We start from the raw sequence: 25,183 nt of genomic DNA, 5'->3' as shown, positions 1-25,183 counted from the left end.
CTACTAGTCTCCAAATAGTGGTTGAGTCATAGCGAGTACAACCTCAAATCATTGTAAACAGGCAAATGCAGTGAGCCAGACAGCCTCCCTTGGACAAAACAACATTTTTATTTCGCAAAAACAAACACTTTTGGTGGTGTGATAGCTTACAAAGTTAAACGATATGACACATTAACATTTTCCCTGGTTATTTTTTTTTTTAAATGACATTTACGAAGAACATTGCTGGTTTCACTGAATCACAATAAAATATTTACATTCAAAGATGACGTCGCAGACCCCATTCATTTTGTTTCTCACCTATTTTTTCCTTTTATAAACACAACAAAAACTTTGGTCATCTTCACTTACTATTTATATATGCTTGATGTTATTAAACATAATAAAAATGAGAGCAAACACTTTCATGATACTACTTCTACATAACACCTGGCAACGTTCACGAAAAATTCCAAATCAACCTTGCCACATTTTCACGAGTACATCCGGAGGTAAATAATGGTAACTTGTCACATTTTTTCCTTTGCATCCCTATGCATACTTAAAGAACAAACATATTGACGAAGGAAAATATTTGTTCATGATCGCAGAAGACCAAATAAAATCACCCAAGTGGCTGCCGGTGTCCAAAATTTGAAACTTCCATTCAGACGGCCTCAATACCAAACACATAGATCAAAATGATTGAATCTGGCATGATCCAAGTTGCAATTGAGTAACCACAATTTATCAAAAATTATTTTCTTACGGCATAAGACTTGGCCTTTTTACATCTTTTTCAAGTCATTGTTTTTGTGTGTGTATACACCTTATTTACGCACAGTGTACTAATAAATGTCTACTTGTTGTAAATTAAACTCTTGCTGTAAATTCAAGACATCAATGTCATATGGTTAAAGAAGGCAGCTAGTGCGGTAGTAATCCAGGCTCTGCCCTTGATGCAGCCAGTTTGACCGGTTTCTTGAGCGTCGTGAGCTGTTTAAGGCTCACAAAAGTATTCGCTTGAGTATGAATGATTGTCTGCGCTATGATTGCCCGGCAACAACTTCCTTTTGCCCCCAACATTGGCTTTTTTTTATTTACACGTTAAAAAGGATTGGCATTGTGTGCTGAGATTACAAAAACAAAAATACTGACAAATATCCTCTTTAAAAAGTGGATTCATTTGACCATTTACTAAAACCATTTGTAAGGTTTGAACTGGTTTCCACCTGGAAATGACTTTAGAGGCACGAGGAAACGGGACCTGACCCAAGGCCGCTCGTTTGTTTCCAGCTAAAAGCACGCCGAGGGACGTTTGTTGAATACCTGACTGTAGAAGGCGATCGTGTTCGTTCAGGACTGTTGAGTGCTCCACTGGTTGGCAATAGGCCGCCGCAGCAGCTCTTCCACGTGTCGTGCCACGTCCATGGTGTCGTCCAAGTCAAAGTCTCCATCTGGATCCAGCATGCCGTCCCCCCTGAGAGGACAGAATACGGGTGGAGTTACTTCAAACGTTGTGTGGAAAGTTAATACAAAGTTTTAAATGGTGACATTTTCTATGAGTTTTTCTTTTAGTTGAAGTTGCAAGTAGTCAGGAGTATTTACACCTAAGAGCAACAATTGTATTTTGAGGGAGAAAAAAAAACACATATGGGAGCACTTTTCCCGAATGTTTCATGAATGTTTAGTTTTCACTGTTTGAAATATCAACTCAATAAAATCAATAAACCAAATGTCATTTTTTCAGATTTAAACACACAAAACGTGCTTACATGGCGTGGAAGGCGGTAAAATTGTTGGGATTGACCACAGAAGGGGAGGGTGTCTGGTCCATGAAAGTAGGGGTTGTTCCACTGGGTTCATGATTTGGCGTGGTGAATCTGCCACAAGGAAATATTAGAAGCAGGCCGGCAAATCTTATAATGTTTGTTATCGAGTCAGGCATCTACTAGATCAACTCACTCAGGCACAACTTGTTTAATCTGCGGCTTTACGTAGCCGTCCACTGCTTTTGCTGTAACAAAGGATCAAGTTTAAATTTTACATGTAGACCTTACAACCTCTTTCCTTCAAATTTCAAACAATGTTGGAGCAACATGCCATGCATCCATTATCCATGCCGCTTACCCTCACTAGGATCGCGGCAACATGCATTCAACAATTTCAAATAGTAAAAATTACATCGTAACATGCTTTCATAGCTGATACTTACAAAGCGGTGGTGTATAGTATCTGGCAAAGACGTCTTCTTTAGGACGGTCGGGATAGAGGAACAGGAGGTGGTTTAGATCACTGATCCGGTCTGCTAAGGAGCGGATAGAGAAATCCTTGGAGGTGTAAGGCAGCAGATTCCAAACTAGCCTTTCACCTGCACATAAACAATAAAATTTTTCAACTCTGTCTGATGTAACCCCCAGAAAACAAAACAAAAACAGGTGTAAGAAATGAATAATAAAACGCATGCATGGCCTTTAAACTATTCCCGGGCACACATTCAGGTGTCTACTGTGGAAATGATGAAAAAATATATATTTTTAATTCATTGGATAAAATACCTGCTTTGTTGGGGTTCTCGGCAACCCAGGCAATCGTGATGCCGCCGATTTCAGAGTCACTGAATCGAAGGAGGAACGTCCCATTGGGTTTGGACAGAAGCATATCCTGCGCTTGTTGCTTGTTGACAAAACCCAGAATGGCCCTGCAGTCATTTAAAAGATACATTAAGAATATATCATCATCATTATTTTGATGATGTATGATCTATCTATCTACCCTGGTCCTATCCCTTGAGAGGAGTGACCAACAACAAGACAAACACATACAAAAAAAAATATGTGACCATGCCCAAGCAAGTTAGGCACCTTGGCACCCAAGTTGGTCATGCTTTCGTCCCTCCAGATGAAACAGGACACGAGAAAGCGGCCATGTCACACGGGTCAGAGTGACACAACACACTCTTCTGTTCAACAGCAGGGCCCGACAGCTTTCACTGGTTTACCCCAGCCGCATCATACAGGTGCCCTGCCCATCCCTTAGAACACGTCCAAACATCCCACTATCCTTTTACAACACCTCTCCACTCATTCCTATCACCAACAAGAGCTCTAGCTTCCACTACATTTAGACCTCTTTCCTCCAGTACACTCATAACACCATCCATCAACGTCAATCGCTGCCTTCCTCTTGCTCTCCTTCCATTTACTTCTGCTCTGTAGATCCTCTTCAACATTCGCTCCTCATCCATCCTCTCCATGTGTCCAAACCAACCGAGTACTCATCCACACGCTTGCTCAGTTCCGCTACTACTCCAGTTCTGTCTCTCACAATTTCATTTCTCAATCTATCCAATCTTGTCACTCCTAACATACTCCTCAAACACTTAAACTAAAAAACATTTAATTTCCTTCTAAAATTTGTATTCAGGCTCCAAGTCTCTGCACCAAAATGTTGTATGATACTGCACACAATGTAACAATTCCATGATCTCAGACAAATTACTCTACTGTATGGAGTGAAAAGGAAATTAAACAGAAAACAAACAAAAAAACAATGTATTCCTTACCCATCATTCCAATGAGGCTTTAGATGCTTTTTCATAAGTTCCATAACTCCATCAAACCACTGCCAAAAGGTGAAGTTGCGTCCAGGTAGGCTCTCCTGTTTAAAAGAGTTAAGAGTTGCCATGTAGTGGTGAGACGTATTTCTCAGCAGCTCTGATTTATTATTATTTACTAATAAATATGACAGAAGAGTGTGCGATTTCCTTCTGGCCTCACCCTGTTAAACTGGGCCCACGATATGGTCATATTGCGGTACTCGTCCGGGTTGTTACTTGTACTGGTGAACGCTTTCTGCGCCAGGAAGACCAGGTTGTTCTCCGACAGGCCGCGCCCACTGTGCATCTCCGCCTTGTATTTCATATCGAGGGCCTCACATAACTGAGCCCACAGCACCTTGTCCGGTACAATGAATGGAACCCGGCCCTGAAGGCAAAAAGGGGCATCAAAGAAAAGAAAGCAACAGTGTGGTGGGTTGCTACCATTCACTGTCTGCTACATTCTAAGACCATTGTGATATAACTTTTTTCTTCTAACAAGTTGATTTATGTGGCAAAAGCAGTATTTAACTCACTGGTTCGGCAAAGGCGTTGTCCCAAAGAACTGTCGCCGTAGCATTGTTGTCCTGACTGCCGTGGACGATGACTACAACGGGTAGGGATAATGTCTGCACGGGGGAGCAAAAGTAAGAAAATGTCACAACGATGACAGTGAGCAAATAGTCCAAAATGGGCACCTTAACATGTATTACAGAAGTCACAAGATTATTTGTACCACCTAAGTAACATATTGGTCCAACGTCAATACTTACAAAAGGTATTGGTCAATCCTCATTTTCACAAATGTACCAGTTTAAAATAAATTACTGAGTATGTCATAAACAGGCACAAGATTTGAAATGAACCATTTATAGGGGAACAACATTTTATTCATAAACCTAGAAGAGATTTTTTTTTTACTTCACTAATATTGTACCAATTCTTTGAAACAATCCCGAAGACGCGAACTAGCAAAAGTAAATTCCGAAATCAATCGGGGTTAATTATCCCTACTTTGACGTGGAACACGAGCTCGTTGCCGCCGATGCTGAACTGTGACTCAAACAAGACGGTGAACTTTTCCTCCGTCACCGACTCTGCACCTCGACGGTCCGAACGTTTGATCCGCTTCAGAGACTAAAAATAAACACAGATTGATTTAAAAATAAATATTAAAATAGAAGGGAAAAAAATTAAGACATAGGTGAAAACTGAGGCTGAATTAGTTTGACACAGAATCAGTCAAAAGAAGCACAAGTTGGCAACGGTATTTGGTTATTGCTTTTCGATTGGAATCCTACCATGTTTCTAAAGTGGGCACCAAGAGTTCCTGTGGCCTGCTGATACTCCATCACGCAGTTGTTGTTCAGGATTTCACCACTGCTTTCACTACCGGATAAGAGGGACAGAAAAGTTAGGAGCAATGGTAAATAAAACAGCTGATTCATGAAACAACGTGCACCGTTGAAACGTGAGGAATTCAGTCGTTGCTCACCTGTGTGTGCTTTCATTTTTGAGCAGCGCTTTGGCCTGCTGCTCGCTCACAATGACGGCCTTGACTTGCGGGGGATTCATGTGAACGTTGAGCTTCCCGCCCACCAGGAGGCGCACCGTGGCCACGAATTTAGTGTGCGTTCGCAACACTTGGGGCGGTTGCTTTTCAATGATGAAGGTGCTGAACAGAGGCGAGATAATTAGCCTGAAGAAATCGGAGCAATAACTAAAGTTATTTCACCTGGTGACCAAGGCTGAGATGATGTCAGTGATGTCCGCATTGAGTTTGCTTAGGAGGTCTTCCATTGGGCCTGGCAAAGGAAGCTGCTGGGTAAGATGCTCACAGCGCCGAATCTGCTGACGGTTGGTCCAGATCAGGTCAGCCAGCTTTTCACACCTACGAGCAGGACACACATGTTTACTTACAAGTACACCTAAATCTCCGTTTTGAGAATTTGGCAAACAATAAACGTGTTCTATTGGAGAAAATGAATAATAAGCGGTTTATTTTTCTGCTGCCAGTCAAAATAATGAAGAAAAAAAATCCACAACACTGACCAGGACTGGAGAATATCAAGTCCTCCTTCATGTGGGCCCCCATTTCCAGCCAACTGCTGCCTCCTCTTCCACTGGATGAGCTCCTCGTCCAGGATCAAAGTCTGTTGTTTCCTCAGAAGGGTTAAGGTTTTCTGGTGTTGTTCGGATAGGTCCTGCAAACAAAATAGAATTAAACAAAAAAATGTTTTAAATAAACATGTCAGCCACAAATGGAGACTGTGTTATAAAACACAAAAAAAATGCCAGGCACATACTGGTGAAATAATTCAAACTTTATGAGTCTATAAAAGAGGGCAAAAAGGTCTGCCTCTTGCATGCATCTCTTTCCATTTTAGAAGATATGTTTTTCCTTTACAAGAGAGTTTTTTTAAGATGCAATTTTTCCTTACTCTTCCAGACTCCTTATTTGTCAACATGACAAGTTTAACATCCTAAAACGTTGTCAATGGAGCATGATGCGACTCACTCTTTTTATTTTATCACCTCATGTTCTCGGAGCTGTGTAATTTATTCCAACTGCTTTGACAAATAGGCCAGATTAATAAAGGATTATACGAGAGACAACGATTTGATCAATGTGTAACTGATTCTGGCACAGGTTTCAGAGATCATATTACATGCTAGAATGAGGTGAAGGATGCGAAACGGTATTGGCCATGCATCCGAAAAACTCAATGAAGTGAAGAACGAAAGATGGCGTTGATGTGAACGATTCATACAAGCCTATATTTCTGTAAGGTGCTGGCCTCCCTGGCCAGCCAGGCCTCCACGGTGGCCCTCTTGCTCTGGATAGTGGTTTCCCGCTGGGTGCGCTCAGCTAAGGGCAGGGAGCTCAAACTGCTCAGCTGGGCTGACCACAACACAAACAAAACCCAAATTCAACTTCAAGTCATGGCTCATTGTATTCCGCGGACAGAATCTCAAAAATGGAAAAGAAAGCACACCCTGGAGGCGTAGGTTCTCCTGGTACTGTATGATGAAGTACTCCTGGCTGTGCTGCAGCTTTCTCAGTTCATTCTCAGTCTCCTGCGTGGCTACTCGCAGCTCCTCGAAGGCCTGGTTGATCTGCTGATGGCGCTGGGAGAGAGAATCGATGGCCTGCCCCCCGCTCAAACAATTAGCCTGAATGCATCAGTTTGAGTTGGTCAAAAGAAAATATTGATTTCTGGATGAATTCTCCCCCGCGCTTACGTTCGAAGCTTCCTGAACCAATCTCTGTTCGGAGCACAAGATGTGTTTGATGCAGCGCACCAGCTCCAAAGGACAGCGGTCATAGGTGCTCTGCATTGACAAAACATATTTCTTTTCCAGATGTTCAGCATAACTTTAAGGATTTTGATACGTGATCATTCAAAATCAACACCGGAAAAGGCGTTGATCATGACAAGCTTACTTGCTTGGAATAGGTTTGCTTGGTTACCTTGAGCTGGCTGGCATAGTGTCCCAGCTTTATCTTAAGTAGGAAGCCATCCTCTCCTCCTTGAAGCTGGGCTTTCCTCTGAAGTTCAGTGACCAGGTTGTCCAGGAGACGCTTGGCTTTGGCTTCCTCCGCTGGGTTTGTCAACTCAACAGAATCCCTTTGACGACAAAGCAATTTGCAGGGCTATCAACTGTCCACTACACACGACCAAAGTACTTTACCGGTGTTATTGAAAAACACAAATGCCAAACACTCGTTAGTTCGACAAAAGTATTGAGTTTAGAAAGTGAGAAAATAGCATGATTGGAGTGGGACTTGATACCTCACTCTGCACATAACCAGTAAATTAGAATTGCTTTTTTTGTCATTGATAAGAACATAATCCACCCATTATCTGCACCACTTATCCTCAAGTAGGGTCGCGGGGGTGCTGGAGCCCATCCTAGTCATCTTCGGGCAGTGGGCAAGGGACACCCTGAACTGGTTGCCAGCCAGTATAATAACATAGTCAACATTGTTTAAAACAAGATTAAACAAGGCACTCAATGATAAACATGTAATAAAACACATAAAAGATAAAAAGAGTGCTTGGATAAGTAGGCAAATACAGTCATACATCTAATTACGAACATCTCTACATACGAAGTTTTCAGGTTACAAGCAAACTGAGCGTTAAAAAAAATTACCTCGAGGTACGGATTTTTTTTCAGGATACAAATAAACAGACCAGTAACGTATGCGCTGCTTTCCGGCGCTCTGCAGTACTGTTCCTGGCAACCCGGTTCGTACGCATGAGCACCGGCATGCTCTTGTGTCTTTCGTTTCTTTTTTGTGCCCACTTCCGGTCCCATTCCCACTCTGTAAACAGTACTGTACTCTACTATATGCTAGCGAAAACATTAAGGAAGGACCCTAAAAACAACATTCGGAAAAGTGAGCAACAGGCAAGAAGAAAAACAGGAAAAGTGAGCAGCAAGGAAAATAGAAACAGAAAAGAGTTTTTCTGGACATTGCAACAAAGCAGGAAATAATCGAACGGTATGAAAAGGGGATACTTATTTGTGATGTCGCCAAAATGTATGGCTGTAATACATCTACGATCGCCTATATTACTGTATTAAACAGAAGGAAGAGCTAAAAAAGTTAAAAAGTAGGATAATATTTTTATTACTTCCTTTATTCTTTAATTTTTTACATTGTGTGGCTCTCGTTTTATGTTTTTTGTGTGGTCTTGTAATTTTAAAATGTATTTATTTCATGTTCTGATGCTTTATCTGTTTGGCTGCGGCTGCATCGGCTCGCTACAGTTTAACTGTACGGGTCAGGTGTATCGACATTTCGTTCTGTGTGCATGGTTACAAAGAATGACAATAAAAGTAAATTCTTCTTCTTTATTAAAAATAAAAATCATTCTTTTCTCTGAACGGATTAGCAAATTTATAATGAAAAGTTGCCTCTACTTACAAATGATTCAGGTTACAAATCTACTCCCGGAACGAATTAAATTCTTAAGTACAGGTACGACTGGTAGTGCCTTGAGACTTGCCTAAGGCTATCTGCTATTTCGACTGAAATCGGGAGCTTATTTCCTGAACGTATTTCACGCAGGCCACACCAGGAAATTCATAATAATTTTTATATCATTATTATGGTTTTAAAGATGAACTGAAATTACCAGAGCTGACTCTCAATCCATTGAGCCAAGTAGTGTCGCACCTCAATGGGAAAGTGCTGGCCATACAAAGCCTGCATCTGGTGCAAGGCATCGCCCTGCAACTGCTGAGCTTGGATCCACTGTGCCATGCTGCTCCCTCCTGTGGAAGTGGAAATGGAAAAGTGGGAGGGTTAAAAGGGGCGTGCTTGCATTACATTTGCCTTTGAATCTCGCCTTCGGTGTTGCAACAAATGCTCCAAATGCACACGCTTCAGCAGCAAAGCTGGTTACTATTCATCACTGGGTTGCTACTTTGCAAGCAAAAGCATATGTTTGCATTGGACTAAATAACAAAAAGAGAGCAGATTATTATTGCTGCACGGATTGAAGTTTGCTGAAGATATTGTAAAAAAACTGCACAATCGGGATTTGCCACGCAGTCATGCTGTTGACATTCAAGAGACTGCGGTCCAATAATGAATAGAGTCTTGGTGGACCCAAACATATTATTTTCACTTGACTAAATGCTGAGTTATGAGTCTCTTTAAACTGGGGTATCGCTTCCAATTGTGTGCTATGCTAGCTCGCTAGCCACAATATGCTAAAGCCTTAGCTAACACGACATTCCTAAGTGGCAAGTTAGAATTTAGACTTTGGCATGCTGTTTGTACGCTCAATAACAAAGCTCACCTTAGAAATGACAATGCTAAAGAAGAGCTGACAGAAACGCCATGGGAAAGGAGAATAACGCACGGAACACTCGTTAGCTCAACTTTGAGACCACACACTTGTTGACGTTGGCCAGCTGTCGCAAGAACCGAGTGAAACAAAATAAAGGTAGTGGGAACCTCTTCCGCCTTTCAAAATAAAACTCATATCCTTATATAACCTGGGCTACATTACAGGTTATTTTTGGACTCCAAAAGTCCAAAAATGATATTGATTAAAAATACTATAAACTATGCGTATTTACGATTAATATTCTAAGAAAACAAAAACAAATTAAGAGTTTGTAGCTTTTTATTTAGGCACAGCACAGAAGATCAACACTAATCACTGGTTAACAAAAGGAAACAATAAACTATTTGCACAAAACAACGGTGGAATGCAATAATATAATACATAAACATGTGTCCAAAGGGAGTAGGTTGAGTTTCTTTATTAGATGTTGTAGGAATGACGAGCAGTGTAATTGAATGTCATTTTTCTCGTGTTTTGTGTTTTTTTTGGGTCTGTTATTTATTCATTTAGTTATTTGCATATGTCTTTCCAGAAAGAAAAGTGGAATCGGGGTAGACACTAGCTTCCAGGGCAGCACGGCGGTGCAGTGTTTCTGAGTGTTCTGAGGTCATGAGATTGAACCTCCTGTGTGAAGTTTGCATGTTCTCCCCGTGCTTGAATGAGTTTCCTTCGGTCACTCCGGTTTCCTCCCACATTCCAAATGTGATGGTCTCCAGCACCCCCGCGATAAGGATAAGCGGTGCAGATAATGGATGGATGGATGGACTTGCGTCCATACCTGTCAACCTCAGCCAGTTGCTCCCCTTATTTAATGATTGGAATTCTGCTTATTAAACTAAGCTCAGGAGGTAGAGCGCTCGTCTTGGGATCAAGAAATCGCAGGTTCGATTCCCGGCTCCTCCATGTTATATGCCGAAGTGTCCTTGGGCAAGACACTGAATCCCGATTGCCCCCAATAAGCAGGTCGTCGCCTTGCATGGCTGCATGGCTGCTATTGGTGTGTGAGTGTGTGTGTGAATGGGTAAGTGTGAAGCACATTGTAAAGCGCTTTGGGAGGTCTTCTTTGACTTGAAAAGCGCTATATAAATGCAGACCATTTACCATTTACCATCTAACAAATATGGCACATATTTACTTACAGCAATGCAGACTATTTAGAATAAAAACAAAGATAATTTGTGTGAACACGTCAAATCCCGCTCCCGGCTTTACTGTGCGGAGTTTGCATGTTCTCCCGGTGCTTGTGTGGGTTTCCTCCGGGCACTCCGGTTTCCTCCCACATTCCAAAGACATGCATTTCAGGTGAATTGGCCGGTCCAAATTGTCCCTAGGTGTGACTGAGCGAGTGAGTTGTCTGTCCCCGTGTGCCCTGCGATTGGCTGGCAACCAGTTCAGGGTGTCCCCTGCCCACTGCCCGATGATTGCTGGGATGGGCTCCAGCACCCCCGCGACCCTACTGAGGATTAGCGGTGCAGCTGATGAGATGAGATGAGACGTTATTTCATTGACTAAATAAACACAAACTATTCTTTCTTAGATCTTTCCCCACTTGCAGTAAATTGCAGACAACTTTACATTTAAAACAACAACAACAAAAAGCTTCTGTTGTGTTCAGGGTTGGGTAGGGTTACTTTAATTTGATTACTTTCAATTACTTTTGGATTACTCCAATACCAAATATGCTAATAAAAGACAAAAGAAACTAAATATAAATAAAATTACTAGATTTTGTGCAGGCTTGGGGAGTAACGGAATACATGGAACGGCAAAAATGATGTTGGCAAGCTGTTTGGATCTATTTTCATTTTGTTTCTGTCGCATGTTATGTTCGTTTTGCCGGAGATCAAAGAGATCAAAGCCAGGAGAGAAAGCTTACCAGGTGTTGTGAGTCATAATTTTATTCATATTTAGTTTCTTTTGTCTTTTATTAGCATATTTGGTATTGGAGTCATCCAAAAGTAATTGAAAGTAATCCAGTTAAAGTAACCCTACCCAACCCTGGTTGTGTTGACCTGATGGTCAGGTCACCCTGGTAAAAGAGATCTGCTTGTCGAATGCCCTTCTTAACCTGGGTAAAAGTTCTACCGTTGAACTTTCAGCAGTGAATTACCACACACCGACTTCAAACCTTCAAACTGCCGTTTGTCGGATGACAAATCGCTCAACGGGATCCATTCATCTCCGTCAAAGTGTATGAGCGGTTACTGTAACTTTGCAGTAGATGTCTTGGGTATTATGACCAAAGCAGATGTATGCCATGAATCAAAGAGGTCTGTGCGGCTGATGCCTTCCACAGGTGGACTTCTTCTTGCATCTGCTGTGGATGGAAGCAAACAAGAACCACACGCCTCAGGTGAACCCGGCCTGCGAACGCGTTGACCCTGATCCCCCAACGTCTGAGAGCAAAGAAAAAAAGTCTGTTGGGAGAACAAGTAGAAGAAATCAAAGCACATTTTTTGTTACCTCTTTTTGCTGTCTGGCTTCAAATTCAAATTGAAAAAATGAGTTTCACATGTGTTTTTAAAAAGGCAGAAATTGAATTAAAGAAAGGTTTTATCAGGACCAGACGTTGGCGTTTTATAGCAAAGGTCGAAAAGAAAAACAATCGCCATGGCCTTTGATAGGTGTAGTAACCACTAATGAGCATTCCAGTAAAACGGAATACCAAAGACTGTCCAATAAATTCTTTTGTTCCAAAACGCTTTCTGTTCTTGTATTCCCCAAATTCTTTGACCTTGGCCCAAAAGTACTTTTCACACTTCACAGCGGTAGCGTGCCACAAAAATCCTGCCACATTTTTATGACCTCTTAAAGGGTTTAGGGGAAGCCAGTTTGGAAGGAGGCCTTTGTGTCAATTTGTGCAACTACTGTTGCTCATAAATATTTCAAGCTTTCATACAAGACACGGCCAGAGCCTTGCAAAAATAATTGTGAAACTTTCTCCGCCGGTGGTCAAAGTACGCAAAGGTGGGCAAGTCAAATGCTAAACTTTCATTATATTTAAGCGTGTCCGATCCTTTCTTAAGAGAAAGAGAGTTTTAAAAAGGCTATCATTTTTGGGGGCGCTCGGGTTGAATTTGGGATAGCTTGAGCACCCCCAAAAACGGGCTGATTCCGCCCATGGTTGGAGATACTAATTCATGCATGTTGCTGTGGGAATTACTGTATAGTCAGAGGTGGGTAGAGTAGCCAAAAGTTTTACTCAAGTAAAAGTAAAGTTACTTCAAAATAATATGAGTCAAGTAGAAGTAAAAGGTGGTCATCCAAATTACTTGAGTAAAAGTAAAAAAGTACTTGTGAATGGGTAAGTATGAAATACTGTCATGTCCTGCACCGTGGTCATGGCATCCAGCTAGCCCCGCCCCTTGACACCGGCTGAGACGCATTGAACTGATTGTTTGTGGAGTACTTTTGGGACTGCTCGTTGCCAGACCATTGCTTAACCTTGAGGAAAACCTGTTCATGCCTGTTTGTTCTGAGTAATGCCTAGTTTGTAATTTTGATTACCTTTGAACCGGTTTTGTTTTGTCCTTGGTCTGTTTGTGTGTTGGAAAACTTTTATTTCTCATTTAAAGTGAAAGATCGGCTACGCAAATGAGTTCGGACTTCCCTGGTCCGTTTCCTGACAAGTACACTGTAGAGCCCTTTGACAGGTCTGTCATGATTACTGATGTGACTCAGCTGTGCCCGCTCTTTTGGCGCTAACTGCCTCGGACTCTGATTGGCTCCCTGTCACTATTAAAATCCAGGTCAATATATCACCTCTTGTCAGTCCGTCTGCGAACCTCAGTTTACTCTAGGCAAGCTTTTCGACCCTGACTCACTCCTGTTGTTGCTCCCGTCTGTTTCCCGGCTTCAACCTGTTTTTTGATCCTGACCACGTCTGCTTTCCTCTCCTGGCTTTCGACTCGTTGCTGATCCCGACCACGTTTTTGCTCCCCTGTCCCGGCTATTGACCTTTTTTTTCCGTTCCCCACACCGCCATCTTGCACGTTCAGAGCGACCTGCTTCCCGTGACCAGCGATTACCTGATCGTGTGTGCTATCCATTCCTTTCTTCCCTATAAAACTGAGTGAAATGTAACGCAAGTGGGTCCTTTCTCCGTTCTGGTCCTGACAAGGTCTTTGGTGACTTGAAAAGCTCGTTATAGAACAAAGTCTATTTATCATTTAAACTTATGTGTCTTGAGTTGATTTTTGTTGGAATGAATGACAAACTACATGGTGCTTGGTGATTAGTATTTCACAGGATCATTAGACCTTCAATGTTGGTCAGCAGGTAGAAGTACAATTGTATCGTTTGCTGATGCTAATTAAGCTGACAAACTTCTCTTTCCATTTTTGACACTTTCATTTAATGTGTTCTTCTGTTGATTTTAAGAAATTACCAAGTGTCAAGTCATCGAGTTTTCTAGATTAAAAACAAACAAGCTGAAAATCAAACCAAAAGAGGTTATGTTGCGTCATGAGTAAGCTAATGCTAGATGCTAAACATCGAAGTGAGCCGTACACATAAACACACTTATGTTCTTTGACCTTATTTTATATATTCATATTATTTTTATATTGTGGTCCTGGCAGAGGTTAACTTCAGGCTAAATATGCTAGGACTACATCTGCCATGAATCTTGGAAAAATAGGAAGCATTTTCTGTTTATGACTGGTTTCCATTTGTTGAACTGTTTTTGATAAACTCATCCATCCATCCATCCATCCATTATCTGCACCGCTTATCCTCAGTAGGGTCGCGGGGGTGCTGGAGCCCATCCCAACTATCTTCGGGCAGCGGGCAGGGGACACCCTGAACTGGTTGCCAGCCAGTCGCAGCACAAAGGGCCAGACAACTCACTTGAAAGTCTTCTGTGTTCTCTGCATTTTTTAGAATAGACTTATCATTAAAAAACAATAAAGCAATCAAAGAACAACCAAGAATGTCACAAATACAAAATTCAGTTGATATAGACCCCAAGGTTCCGCTGTAAACTAAGAAAAGGTAAAAACAAAAATACGATTTTAGAACAGTATATAATTACAGAAAAGGATTTTCTGTTTTGAAGGTTTGTTGAGAATTGATGCTTATTTGACTTTAAGTACCACGCTCATTTCTGGGTATAATTTCTGTAAAATTGTACCTGAGCGTAAAATTGTGGTGTTGTAAGTGAATGGAATATTTTATTTTCTATGATACATTTCAGAAGTCATTTATGTATAGTAGAAACAATAGAGGTCCGAACACAGACCCTTGAGGGACTCAACAGTTTTCAGTCATTAAAGGTGGGGTGCATCGGGTGTTCTTAAAAAAATGGAATGTTAAATAATTTCTCTATTAAGTATGAGTTAACAATCCCCAACTGAGGTCAAAGAGCCCTCATGCTTTATTATTTTTAGAAAAGTATCTTATTTTTTTTTAAAGTCAGCGGGGTTAATTAAGTCAAGTCATGTTAATTTGTATAGCCCTTGATCACAAGGAGTCTCAAAGGGCTGCATAGACCACAGATTATTGCAAACCACAGACTATTAGAAAAACCCCTGATCTAAAACCTACATGAGGGCAAAGAAAAACTTAAGAACCTCAACATGAGGAAAATGGAAGAAAAACCTTGAGAAGGGACCGCACATGAGGTAGTGCTGGAGACATGTCATCCTCCTCTCCGCAGGTTATTTTTCCGTTTGTATTCGCTAGTTTAGCATGAAAATAAAAAGTAGGGTCAAAAGACTAATCCCAGACCCAAGAACAGTTAAAAAAGTTTATTTGAGGGCTTCTAAGAAATGCAATTACTTGCATCTGCATCATGAACGAGCTGACAGGCTGCAATGATGAAACAAGCTTGGAGATGGCGGCAGCGGGTCAAACAGTTCTAAATTCTGTACAGCTTGACAACCTATCCCTGTTACAAAATTGTTAGAACACTACCTAGCTCAAAATAGGGAGAAATAACAGAAAGGCTAAGTTTTATGTTGCAGTTAGACTCACTTCTACTCTATAGCATATGAATAACCTTATCTGTTTATTATTTGTGATTGCAACATCCTTTGCTGTCTGGTAATCCTGGAAGGGGGACACCACATGTGCGGTCCCTTCTCAAGGTTTCTTCATTTTCCTCATGTTGAGGTTTTTTTGAGTTTTTCCTTGCCCTCATGTTGGTTCCAGATCAGGGGATGGTGTAATAATAGTCTGAAAAAATATTCTGTGTAATAACCTGTGAAGCCCTTTGAGACTCTTTGTGATTAAGGGCTATACAAATAAAAATGACTTGACTTGACTTGACAGTGTTTCTGCTTTTTTCTGATAGATCTGTTGTCATAGATATTTCCAGAGACTATATGTGGACTCATAGCTTTCCCTTTTCTGTTAATCCCTTTTCTGTAGAAGTCCAGTTTTTAAAATCTTATTTCGTATCTTCATTTGTGGGATCGTTTTCCTCGGTTCCTGCTGCTTTCGCCATGAAACTAAATCCGAAGCGGCATGTAGAAGGCCCACCAAGGGCGTCCGCTGCGAGTCATCCAAAAAGCGTCTGGCGCCCCATCAAACGGTAAAAGCTTGCCGATCGCACTGGACCACCAAAGCCGGCCTCACGCACCGCTCTCTGAAGGACAAACTCAAAGACGGAGATTGAACTCGGTTGACGAACAGTCAAACAGTCCGAAGATTTGATACGCTCAGGCATATTATGAGTAAAATCAAAGTAGATATATGGACAACTTTCAAACCCTTAAACGGGAATGTGGCATGAAATGAGGGAACGTTATTCATAGCCTTCTTCACAAAAACAGTTTCAAGTAGGGTTTACTCAAGATTGAAGATAGACCTTCAAAGGCATGGACTTCACACTTTGGTCCTGATTAGATGCCGAGGTCAGAACTTGATAGCGGCGGTCAAAAAGACGTAACGACATTCAAAAGGCATTCTCTACCAACTTTTTATTTGGAGTACAAACAAAAATGTGAGATTACAGGGTAATAAATACTATAGCCTTAACTCGCTCACTGCCAAACTAGCTAAAAACTCTTGTTGACATTTCTATCCAACGATGGCAGTTTCGCAAAATCGATATTCAACGTCTATTGTCAGAGAATGTGTTAATCACCAAAACAGAAAACACTGATATTTTTTTTTAACAGAGCTGTTAACTGTGTTGAGAGCGTGTTGCTAGTAGCGTTTTGCTACCCTTCACAGGCACGGTTTGGGATGAAAGTTATAATATTATTATTAAAGCTTTGAAAACTCTCTCGGTGTACTGTCTTTCTTTGTTAATATGTGTAACCATGTATAATATGTATTTGCAACTGTATATTTTTGTAATGTATTTATTTTAGAAACTTATTCTGATATGTTTTGTACGAGCAAATGAGAAAGAAGGGGCGGGGCAAACGCGGGATGACGGGAAGTGGAGTAAAGGTGAGACGTGTTTGTGGACGTGGCCGACAATAGTGGATATATATTTTTCCCACCCTTACCTTTGGAATTATACACTTTTTTCCTTGGATTACGTTCAACGGGCACCCACAGGTGTGCATTAAATGTTAAGAACCGGTATCATTTTCCGTTCAATTTGCCGGCTGTGTATTTTGGACTTTTATGGGTATGGATTAATTTCGTGTTTGAATTGCGTTTTTTCAATGTGGGCGCATGCGGCTAATACACAGGTGCGGCTTGTGTATGTACAAAATCGGTTTTCCTCCCGAAATGTGGTGGGTGCGGCTTATAATCAGGTGCGCTCAATAGTCCGAAATTTACGGTACTTGGAAAGATAACATATTACAATTTATTCTTTCACAGATTAACGTAGAAACACATTAAAGACAGAACTTCAGTGACGAACATAGAGGTAAACAGAAATATTTTTCAACACAGCTCAAATGTTTCTCACGCTAGTGTGCATCAAGATCAGGAAGTTATCCAGATAATAAATTGAATATCGAGTTTTGAATATGGTTCCAAGTACACTGCTAAAAGACAATTTAGAGAAATGTAGTCAAAAAAAACATAAAAACGAAAATATGACAAATTATTCTTAAATAAGTGTTAAAAAACATCTTCCACCTGCCATATCGATTAAAGTATTATTCACCTTATTTAGTACATTAATTTCCGGAAAAACGATACATATTTGAATGTTTTTTTTTGTTTATTTTTTTAAGTAGAAAACCAAATTAAAATTCGAGTAAAATAGAAAATGTAGTTTCTAAAATTAGCTAAATAATATTCTAGGAGGTTTTCTATGTGACAAATGAAGATAACACTTGAATTTGGACTTAAAAAATCAAATATCCTCTTGCTCATTTTAGGTATTCTTTTTCTTATTCTATGGAATTTGTTCTGGTGAATTGTTTTGTGCATTTTGAGTATTGAGTTTCACATTTTAAAAGATACTTAAAACGGAAAGAATAGAATAGAATAGAATAGAATAGAATAGAATAGAATAGAATAGAATAGAATAGAAAAAAATAGAATAGGACAGGGCCGGACAGGGCCGGACAGAACAGAACAGAACAGAATAGAATAGAATAGAATAGAATAGAATAGGACAGAACAGAATAGAATCGGACAGAACAGAATAGAATAGGATAGAATAGAATAGAATAGGACAGGGCCGGACAGGAGAGAACAGGACAGGACAGAATAGAATAGAATAGAATAGAATAGAATAGAATAGAATGTAATAGAATAGGACAGAACAGAATAGAATAGAATAGGACAGAATAGAATAGAATAGAATAGAATAGAATAGGACAGGGCCGAACAGGAGAGAACATTACAGAACAGAATAGAATAGAATAGAATAGAATAGAATAGAATAGAATAGGACAGGACAGAACAGAATAGAATAGAATAGAATCAGACAGAACAGAATAGAATAGAATAGGACAGGGCCGGACAGGAGAGAACAGAACAGAACAGAATAGAATATAATAGAATAGAATAGGACAGGGCCGGACAGGAGAGAAAAGAACAGGACAGAATAGAATAGAATATAATAGAATAGAATAGAATAGAATAGAATAGAATGTAATAGAATAGGACAGAATAGAATAGAATAGAATAGGACAGGGCCGGACAGGAGAGAACAGAACAGAACAGAATAGAATAGAATAGAATAGAATAGAATAGAATAGAATAGAATAGAATAGGACAGGACAGAACAGAATGTCATAATAGAATATAATAGAATCGAATAGAATAGCATAGAATAGAATAGGACAGGAGAGAATAGGAGAGAATAGAACAGAACAGGACAGAATAAGACAAGGTCAGACAGGAGAGAATATAATATAATAGAATAGAATAGAATAGAATAGAACTGATTAGTACATAAGAAATAATTTAAACTAAAATTCTGCGTTTGGCTACATTATATCCTGACTGACAATTTTAATGTTAAAAATACAACTGGAGATGATTTTCTTTTTCATTTTACTTTGTATGGGCAATGTACCGTTTTACTTTGCAATGAATAAACTCTGCCTTCGCTTAAAAAAGGTTGAGAAACATGAAAGTTTAAAATACATCAAGCTACCAATCAGATCGTCCTTTGTAGGAGAGCTGTATCCTGAACGGACATTGAGTGGCAGTGACAAGGCAAAGAAATTTATGGCAAACTGAATCCCAATTGGTTGTATCAAAGGCCGTTCCATAGCCAGTGGTGGTCTACTACGGAGCGTTTGCGATGGCTTTAAGGACGTCGCAGGTGTTGTTGGCGACCAGCTGGCGAAGTTTGCGCAGGCGACGAGGATTGGAGGCGCCCACAAAGCTGTGTGGCCGCAAGATGGCGGCGCCCTTGTTGACGTCCCCCATTACGATGAGTTGTCCCTCACCGGCTCCGCCGACATCAGGGCATTGACATGTCCGGTCCACGTTGACCAAGGTGACCTCCAAGGGCTGTTGGCCCAAAAAACGAAGCCCCATCTTCTGGTCCTTGAGGATTTCCTCCACGGTCAGCAGAGCGCGGTTTGAGTCTTCGTCTGCCGTCTGCGTCGTCATGCGTCCCAGGACTGCAAAGTGGCTGCGGCAGAAGCTGGTCACCAACTTGCCTCTGGCCTTGCAGTTTTTGCAGCGGTTTCTTCTGGGGTAGGGGCAAGTGTCCTCGCAGGCTTCCCTGGATTCAAAGTTGTTGGTGTTGCCACCGCAACCTCCATAGACAAACGTCTGGCACTGGTTCAGTCTTCCGCTGTAGGCCCAACGCGGTTCATAAGCCTTGCACGGACCTTGCAGGACGGGGAGGCTGCAGGGGTCTGACGAAACTGGAGCGCAGCATTGCACGCACTCGTCCAAGCTTCTGGCGCCACCACAATGCCGAAAAGACACGCAAGAGTTTTTTGGGGCATCGTAGAACCAGCTCACTCTCTCCGGGTCGCTTCCACAAGGCTCTGTGTTGGTTGGGGGCATTAAACAAACATCCGGGGCACACTTGGTCCAGTCACTGCTCTCTGGACTCTCTGTGGGCTCAGCGGGCAGCACCAGGAGCTCGTGGTGGGCCCAGGCTGCGCTGGTTGTGCAGATGTAGACACCAGAGTCTTCTGTCCGGGCGTTGTAAATGACCAGCTGCCCGGCGTTGGTGACCACCATGTTGCCACGCACACGGTTGCGCCCCACGACCACCACCTCAGCCATCCCTTCCGAGAGGTGCTTCTCCCAGGTGATCTCGGACGGTGGTCCTCCAGCAATGTTGCAGGGGAAGTTGGCAGTGCCGCCTGCCTTGATGATACGGCGGACGGGGCCACTCAAGACAAGAGGCGCCCGGGGCTCAGCAGATATCGGGGTGGTTGTTGCAGTGCTCGGGGGCAGCTTCGTAGTCGCTGGAGGATAGGAGCTTGGACTGGGCCAAACCGGGTGGAAACGGCATGTGACCACAGAGAGGCTGATGCCCTTGGAGCAGGCTTCGGCGTCCATGTAACACCTGTCAAGTCAAGTCCTATTTATTTGCATAGCCCTTAAAAACAACAAAATCCCGAGGACCGCACAAGCTACAATTACAACTTCCCACCTGTTGTAGTAGGTCATGCCGTCGGAAGCACAGGTGAAGTGCGGCTCCCTCCCGCAACGCTCGCGGCAGCGGCACGCCGGCTGGCCATCCCATAATTCGCACTCAGAGCCCTGCTGGGTGCAGGTGAAGCCGGCGCAGGTGGCACCCTCGGGCACCACCCACTCCCGTCGGGCGGCCACGCAGCTGCGATCGCCACAAACATTCGGGCAACACTTCTCGGACGTGTCACACTCCTGCATGGAGGACATCAAATTCCGTCATCCAGCTCTGAATTCTGAATTCACAGATGTAAAATTGTTGAGAAAACCCTTGAGGACAGTTTCACAGCTCATGGACCCCTTAACCAATTGAGTAGTAGGGGCTCCAGTTCCTGTGAAGCCTCCTGATCCTTATTTTTACCCAAAAATAAAAATAGTTGCTTATTTAGTCCACCTGAGGGTGCACTGATGAGCACTTCAATGATAACCTGGAACCTTCTCTTTAGGGTTATGTGTGCGCTAACATTTAAGAGAAGTATTAAGGGACATTGTGTATTATTAGAGGTTATTTTTTTTATTCTTTTAAAAAAACATACTGAATAATAAAGTTCTGTATCAGAGTCAGATCAGGAGGCTTCTCCTGCCCCAACGACCCTGGCGGTTAAGGGATCAGTAAACCTTGACCAGAGTTGGGTAGGGTTACTTTAACTGGATTACTTTCAATAACTTTTGGATTACTCCAATACTAAATATGCTAATAAAAGACAAAAGAAACTAAATATGAATAAAATTGATAAATTTTGTGCAGGCTTGGGGAGTAACGGAAAACATCTCATCTCATCTCATCTCATCTCATTAGCTGTACCGCTTATCCTCATTAGGGTCGCGGGGGGGCTGGAGCCCATCCCAGCCATCTCCGGGCAGTGGGCAGGGGACACCCTCAACTGGTTGCCAGCCAATCGCAGGGCACACGGGGACAGACAACTCATGGAACGGCAAAAATGATGATGGCAAGCTGTTTGGATTTATTTTCATTTCGTTTCTGTCGCATTTTATGTTAGTTTTGCCGGAGATCAAAGAGATCAAAGCCAGGAGAGAAAGCTTACCACGTGTTGTGAGTCATCATTTCATTCATATTTAGTTTATTTTGTCTTTTTTTAGCATATTTGGTCTTGGAGTAATCCAAAAGTAATTGAAAGTAATCCAGTTAAAGCAACCCTACCCAACCCTGACCTTGACTATGCAAAAATATGTTAACTATCATATAATCGTGCTTTTTTTATATACTCAATTACTCATTGTAGGAATGGTGTATTTTTATTACATAAAATGAGGCTCAGGGAGCTGACATGATTGTCTGCCAACTTGCTGCTACGGCTAGCACGGGCACTCCCAAAAACCAAATACCTTGTGAAAGGCTGGTCATCAAAATGATAAGGAAAATGGTGCAGTTTAGTCACTTTAAGTCTCTGTAGTTTGTATTCTTCCTTGTATTTTGTAGCACTTATTTTAGGTTGCATAATACTATAAAGTGACATCTTGGGGTGAAATATTACAAACTGTCTCTTTCACAAAGATTTGGAATTCGCCTTTAAGGATTTCTACAAACATCTGCGTTAATATTTATCAATCATATAATTCACAATGAACAAATAATGTGAATGTCTTCTTACTGCAATTTTACTTTCTCAAATTAAAAAACGAGGAAACGTGCGGCCCTGTCTTTCCTGTACTTAAAGGGACAGTGTGTATTATTTGATCACTAGATGTCGCTATAGGGTGTAGACGTGCATCTGAAAACAAGAGCTGAAAATCATGAGGAAGTATAAAAACTACAGAAACTCAAGTTACCATTATTTCGCTTTTGGAGGTTTTTGGGTACCCATAACAGCAAGATGGCAGAAAACGATGTCAGCTCCCTTTAGGTGGGACTTTTCTTTTTACCTCAGTATTTTAAAAATGCTCGTTTATGTGATAGTTTTTGTATTTTTGCTCATTATCCAAATCAATATTGTTTTTCTTAATAAATGGAGTTTGTTTGTCCCAATAAAATACATTTTTATTACAATGTCACAGAATAAATCTTTCCCACTCGTAGATATTTTTTCCTTTGTTTTTGAGGGGCACGTGGGTTAATTTGCATCGGTAAACAAATAGATACCTTTGAAAAAAACTCACACAAAATATGTATCACTAAAAAACGCTACAGTGAGCACACCTTTCAGTACAGGTGAAAATGTGTTTTTTAAAAGCATTTCAGGCAGGGGCGTTACCAGGAGGGCAGGGGTGGTCGGTGCCCACTCAATGACAAGCTCTGCCCACCTACAGAAAAGTGGATGTAGTACTGACAGCAGTATGGGCAGCGCATGCGTGGCAGTCCCCAGGGAGCAGCCTCTCCCAGTGTATCTCTTTGTCATAGGATGGGAATTTTGTCTGTTTTTCGAGAAGTGTCTGTTTTGGATGACTAAAAAAAGCTGTTTCTTTCTGCTAAAATAATCAAGTAAAAAAGAAGAAAGATATAACACAGAAGAAAAAAATAAGTAAAAAGCTAGGAAGGTAAAATAAAAAATAAGCAGGAAATAAAAAAGCAAAGGCAAAAAAAAACTGAGTAAAAAGCTAGGGAAAAATATAATCAAAAGAAGAAAAAAATAAAATAAAGGGACATATTGAAATGGAAATAAGAAAAAAGAAAGAAAAAGAAGTAAAAAGCTAGGAAAAAAGAACCAATAAAAACTATCACCAAAAAGGAAATTGAGAAAAGAGATGAAGAAAGCAAGAAAAAAAGAAGTAAAAATCTAAGAAAACAAGACACAAGAGAAGAAAAACAGTAAAGCAAGAAAAAAAGCAGGGGAAAAAAATGAAAAAAGCAACAAAAAAACATAACAAAGTTTGATCCTGGATCAATATATTACCAATAATAATATTTTATACATGAACTGAATTAATATTTTTTGGAATCTATTATTCTACTAAATTACATTCGCATATATTTATTTCACAATGCAGTAAAATTAACTTATTTAAACGTTACATTTTTTATATTAAGCAACTGGAACCCCTGCGTGACACAATTGAAAATATTGACTTCAGAGCAAAACAAATAAACTATGAAACACAAGAATAAACTATACAATTAAAAAATCCACATCCCTAAAACACTGGTAATAAGAGTTGTGCCCCCTTCTGGGAGTCATGGTCTAGTGATGCCACTGATGCTGGGTGCATTTGTTGTCACTCCCTCCAAGAAGTCAGACATTTCATAACTATGGCTGCTCCTTGATGTATAAAAGTTAAAAAAAACACACCAATTTGCAAGGTTCTTTCTTACCCGATCCGAGACGCATTCCCTGGCGCAAGTGCTCATAGCGTCCACCCACAGGTTGGGGTTGATCTCGTTGGGGCACATCCCCGCATGCGAGAGAGGGTCACCGGGCTGCTGAGGGACCCCCACAAGAACCTCCAGACTCAGGCTTAGGAACCAGATCCAGCGAGGAAACAGCATCCGCCACATCTCGACGCAAGTCCGGAGCGCACGGGTGCGTAAAAGCGGTCGAAACTTGGGTGCAAGTTGGAAAGTCGAAGGTTTTATTGCGCAATTAAATAGACGTCGACGTGCTCATTTGCCGTCAAGGATGAGGTTCGATGCAGGCAAGTTGGAGGATCATTTGCAAGTGAGTGTTTTGGGATTGCAACTGGGCTACCTGTTGAGGGTCCCGGCCGCCTCCCACCCAGTGCTCCGTCCAAGCTGCGCGCGTGCGCAATTGCGCACTGCTAGCACATTCTCAGCGCACAAGAAAATCTAGGCAGCGCACAAAAATCAGGGCTCAAAATTACTCATTAAGAAGCGACTTAAGTCAAAGTTACAGTGCATGAAGGTAAAAATACACGGGTTCCCCTGACAAGGAGTCCTAAATGCGGTATTTTAAAGTCGAGTCGAAGTGGAACGAAGTTGAGTAAAGTTAGTAGAGATAGTCGAGAACCGGCTCCTTTAGCTCACTAAAAGGAACCGGCTCTTTCAGGTCCTAAACGGCTCTCCAGGTTGTTTTTGCTTCTTTAATCCCAACATGACCAAATATTATGTAAAATTATGCACAAAATTACTCAAAGGAAGGGGGAATAGAACAAAAAAGAAAAAATACCAAAATGAAAAAGTAGTGAAAAGCTGAGAAAAAAGAAAAAGGAAGAGAAAAAAAGAAGGAAAAATTGTTCTTCTCTTTTTCTCCAACTCATGTTTTTGGAATGGACTGGAGTGCCCGGAGGAAACCCACGCCGGCAAGGAAAGAACATGCAAACTCCACAAAGGAAGGCTGGTAGCTGGATTTGAACCTATTGTCATGAGCTCTCGCTCTACCGGTAACCAGTACCAATCATCTTCCTGCTCTGTCACTGAACCCTATCGGTTCCACCTGTCTGTTCTCGTTTACCACGAGCTGTTTTGAATTCCCTGCCAATCAAGCTCTGTATTTAAAGCCCTGCCTTACAGCCTACGTTTGTCAGATTGTCTGCAAACCCTACATCCGGAACCTGCTTGTCTGCGCTTCTGACTCTGTAAATAGTTGACGCTTCTGCCTTCTCTTCTTCCCCGGTCTTTCAGACTCGTGGTGAGTGAGCCCGGACCCATCTCCTCCTACTACCCCCAACGCCACTCATCCACTGGGGAACACACACACACACAGACACGGACATTCTCTCCCGTTTCCCCAATTCCTAAATAAACTTTGACATGACGCAATTGTGGTCCTCGTTTGTCTGATTCGTAACCTCAGAACTGTGCTGC

The 25,183-nt window shown here is 41.5% G+C and overlaps 2 protein-coding genes across 2 annotated transcripts; both read right to left on the bottom strand.

The window, feature by feature from the left end:
• Positions 1-87: 87 nt before the first annotated feature.
• LOC148347567 (signal transducer and activator of transcription 5B-like) lies at positions 88-9,536 on the bottom strand. The gene is made up of 19 exons (XM_088324113.1): positions 9,394-9,536; positions 8,725-8,863; positions 7,050-7,206; positions 6,821-6,910; positions 6,574-6,751; positions 6,349-6,479; positions 5,630-5,781; positions 5,313-5,468; positions 5,073-5,252; positions 4,879-4,966; positions 4,592-4,714; positions 4,114-4,206; positions 3,759-3,965; positions 3,545-3,639; positions 2,538-2,680; positions 2,195-2,350; positions 1,945-1,996; positions 1,755-1,862; positions 88-1,459 (listed from the first exon to the last, which is right to left on the bottom strand). Exons 2-19 carry the CDS (start codon positions 8,850-8,852, stop codon positions 1,336-1,338), a joined length of 2,361 nt encoding a protein of 786 aa, XP_088180239.1. The 5' UTR covers positions 8,853-8,863; positions 9,394-9,536; the 3' UTR covers positions 88-1,335.
• A 9,518-nt stretch (positions 9,537-19,054) lies between these two features.
• On the bottom strand, positions 19,055-24,027 carry wfikkn2b (WAP, follistatin/kazal, immunoglobulin, kunitz and netrin domain containing 2b). Its single transcript, XM_088323667.1, has 3 exons — positions 23,735-24,027; positions 20,429-20,661; positions 19,055-20,341 (listed from the first exon to the last, which is right to left on the bottom strand). Exons 1-3 carry the CDS (start codon positions 23,915-23,917, stop codon positions 19,096-19,098), a joined length of 1,662 nt encoding a protein of 553 aa, XP_088179793.1. The 5' UTR covers positions 23,918-24,027; the 3' UTR covers positions 19,055-19,095.
• Between the last annotated feature and the right edge of the window lie 1,156 nt (positions 24,028-25,183).

Source organism: Urocampus carinirostris, chromosome 19 (assembly GCF_059441175.1).
Source record: "Urocampus carinirostris isolate Australia breed hairy pipefish chromosome 19, RoL_Ucar_1.0, whole genome shotgun sequence".
Taxonomy (NCBI): domain Eukaryota; kingdom Metazoa; phylum Chordata; class Actinopteri; order Syngnathiformes; family Syngnathidae; genus Urocampus; species Urocampus carinirostris.
Note: the sequence above shows the minus strand (reverse complement) of the source record. Positions and strands in the feature narration are given on the sequence as shown.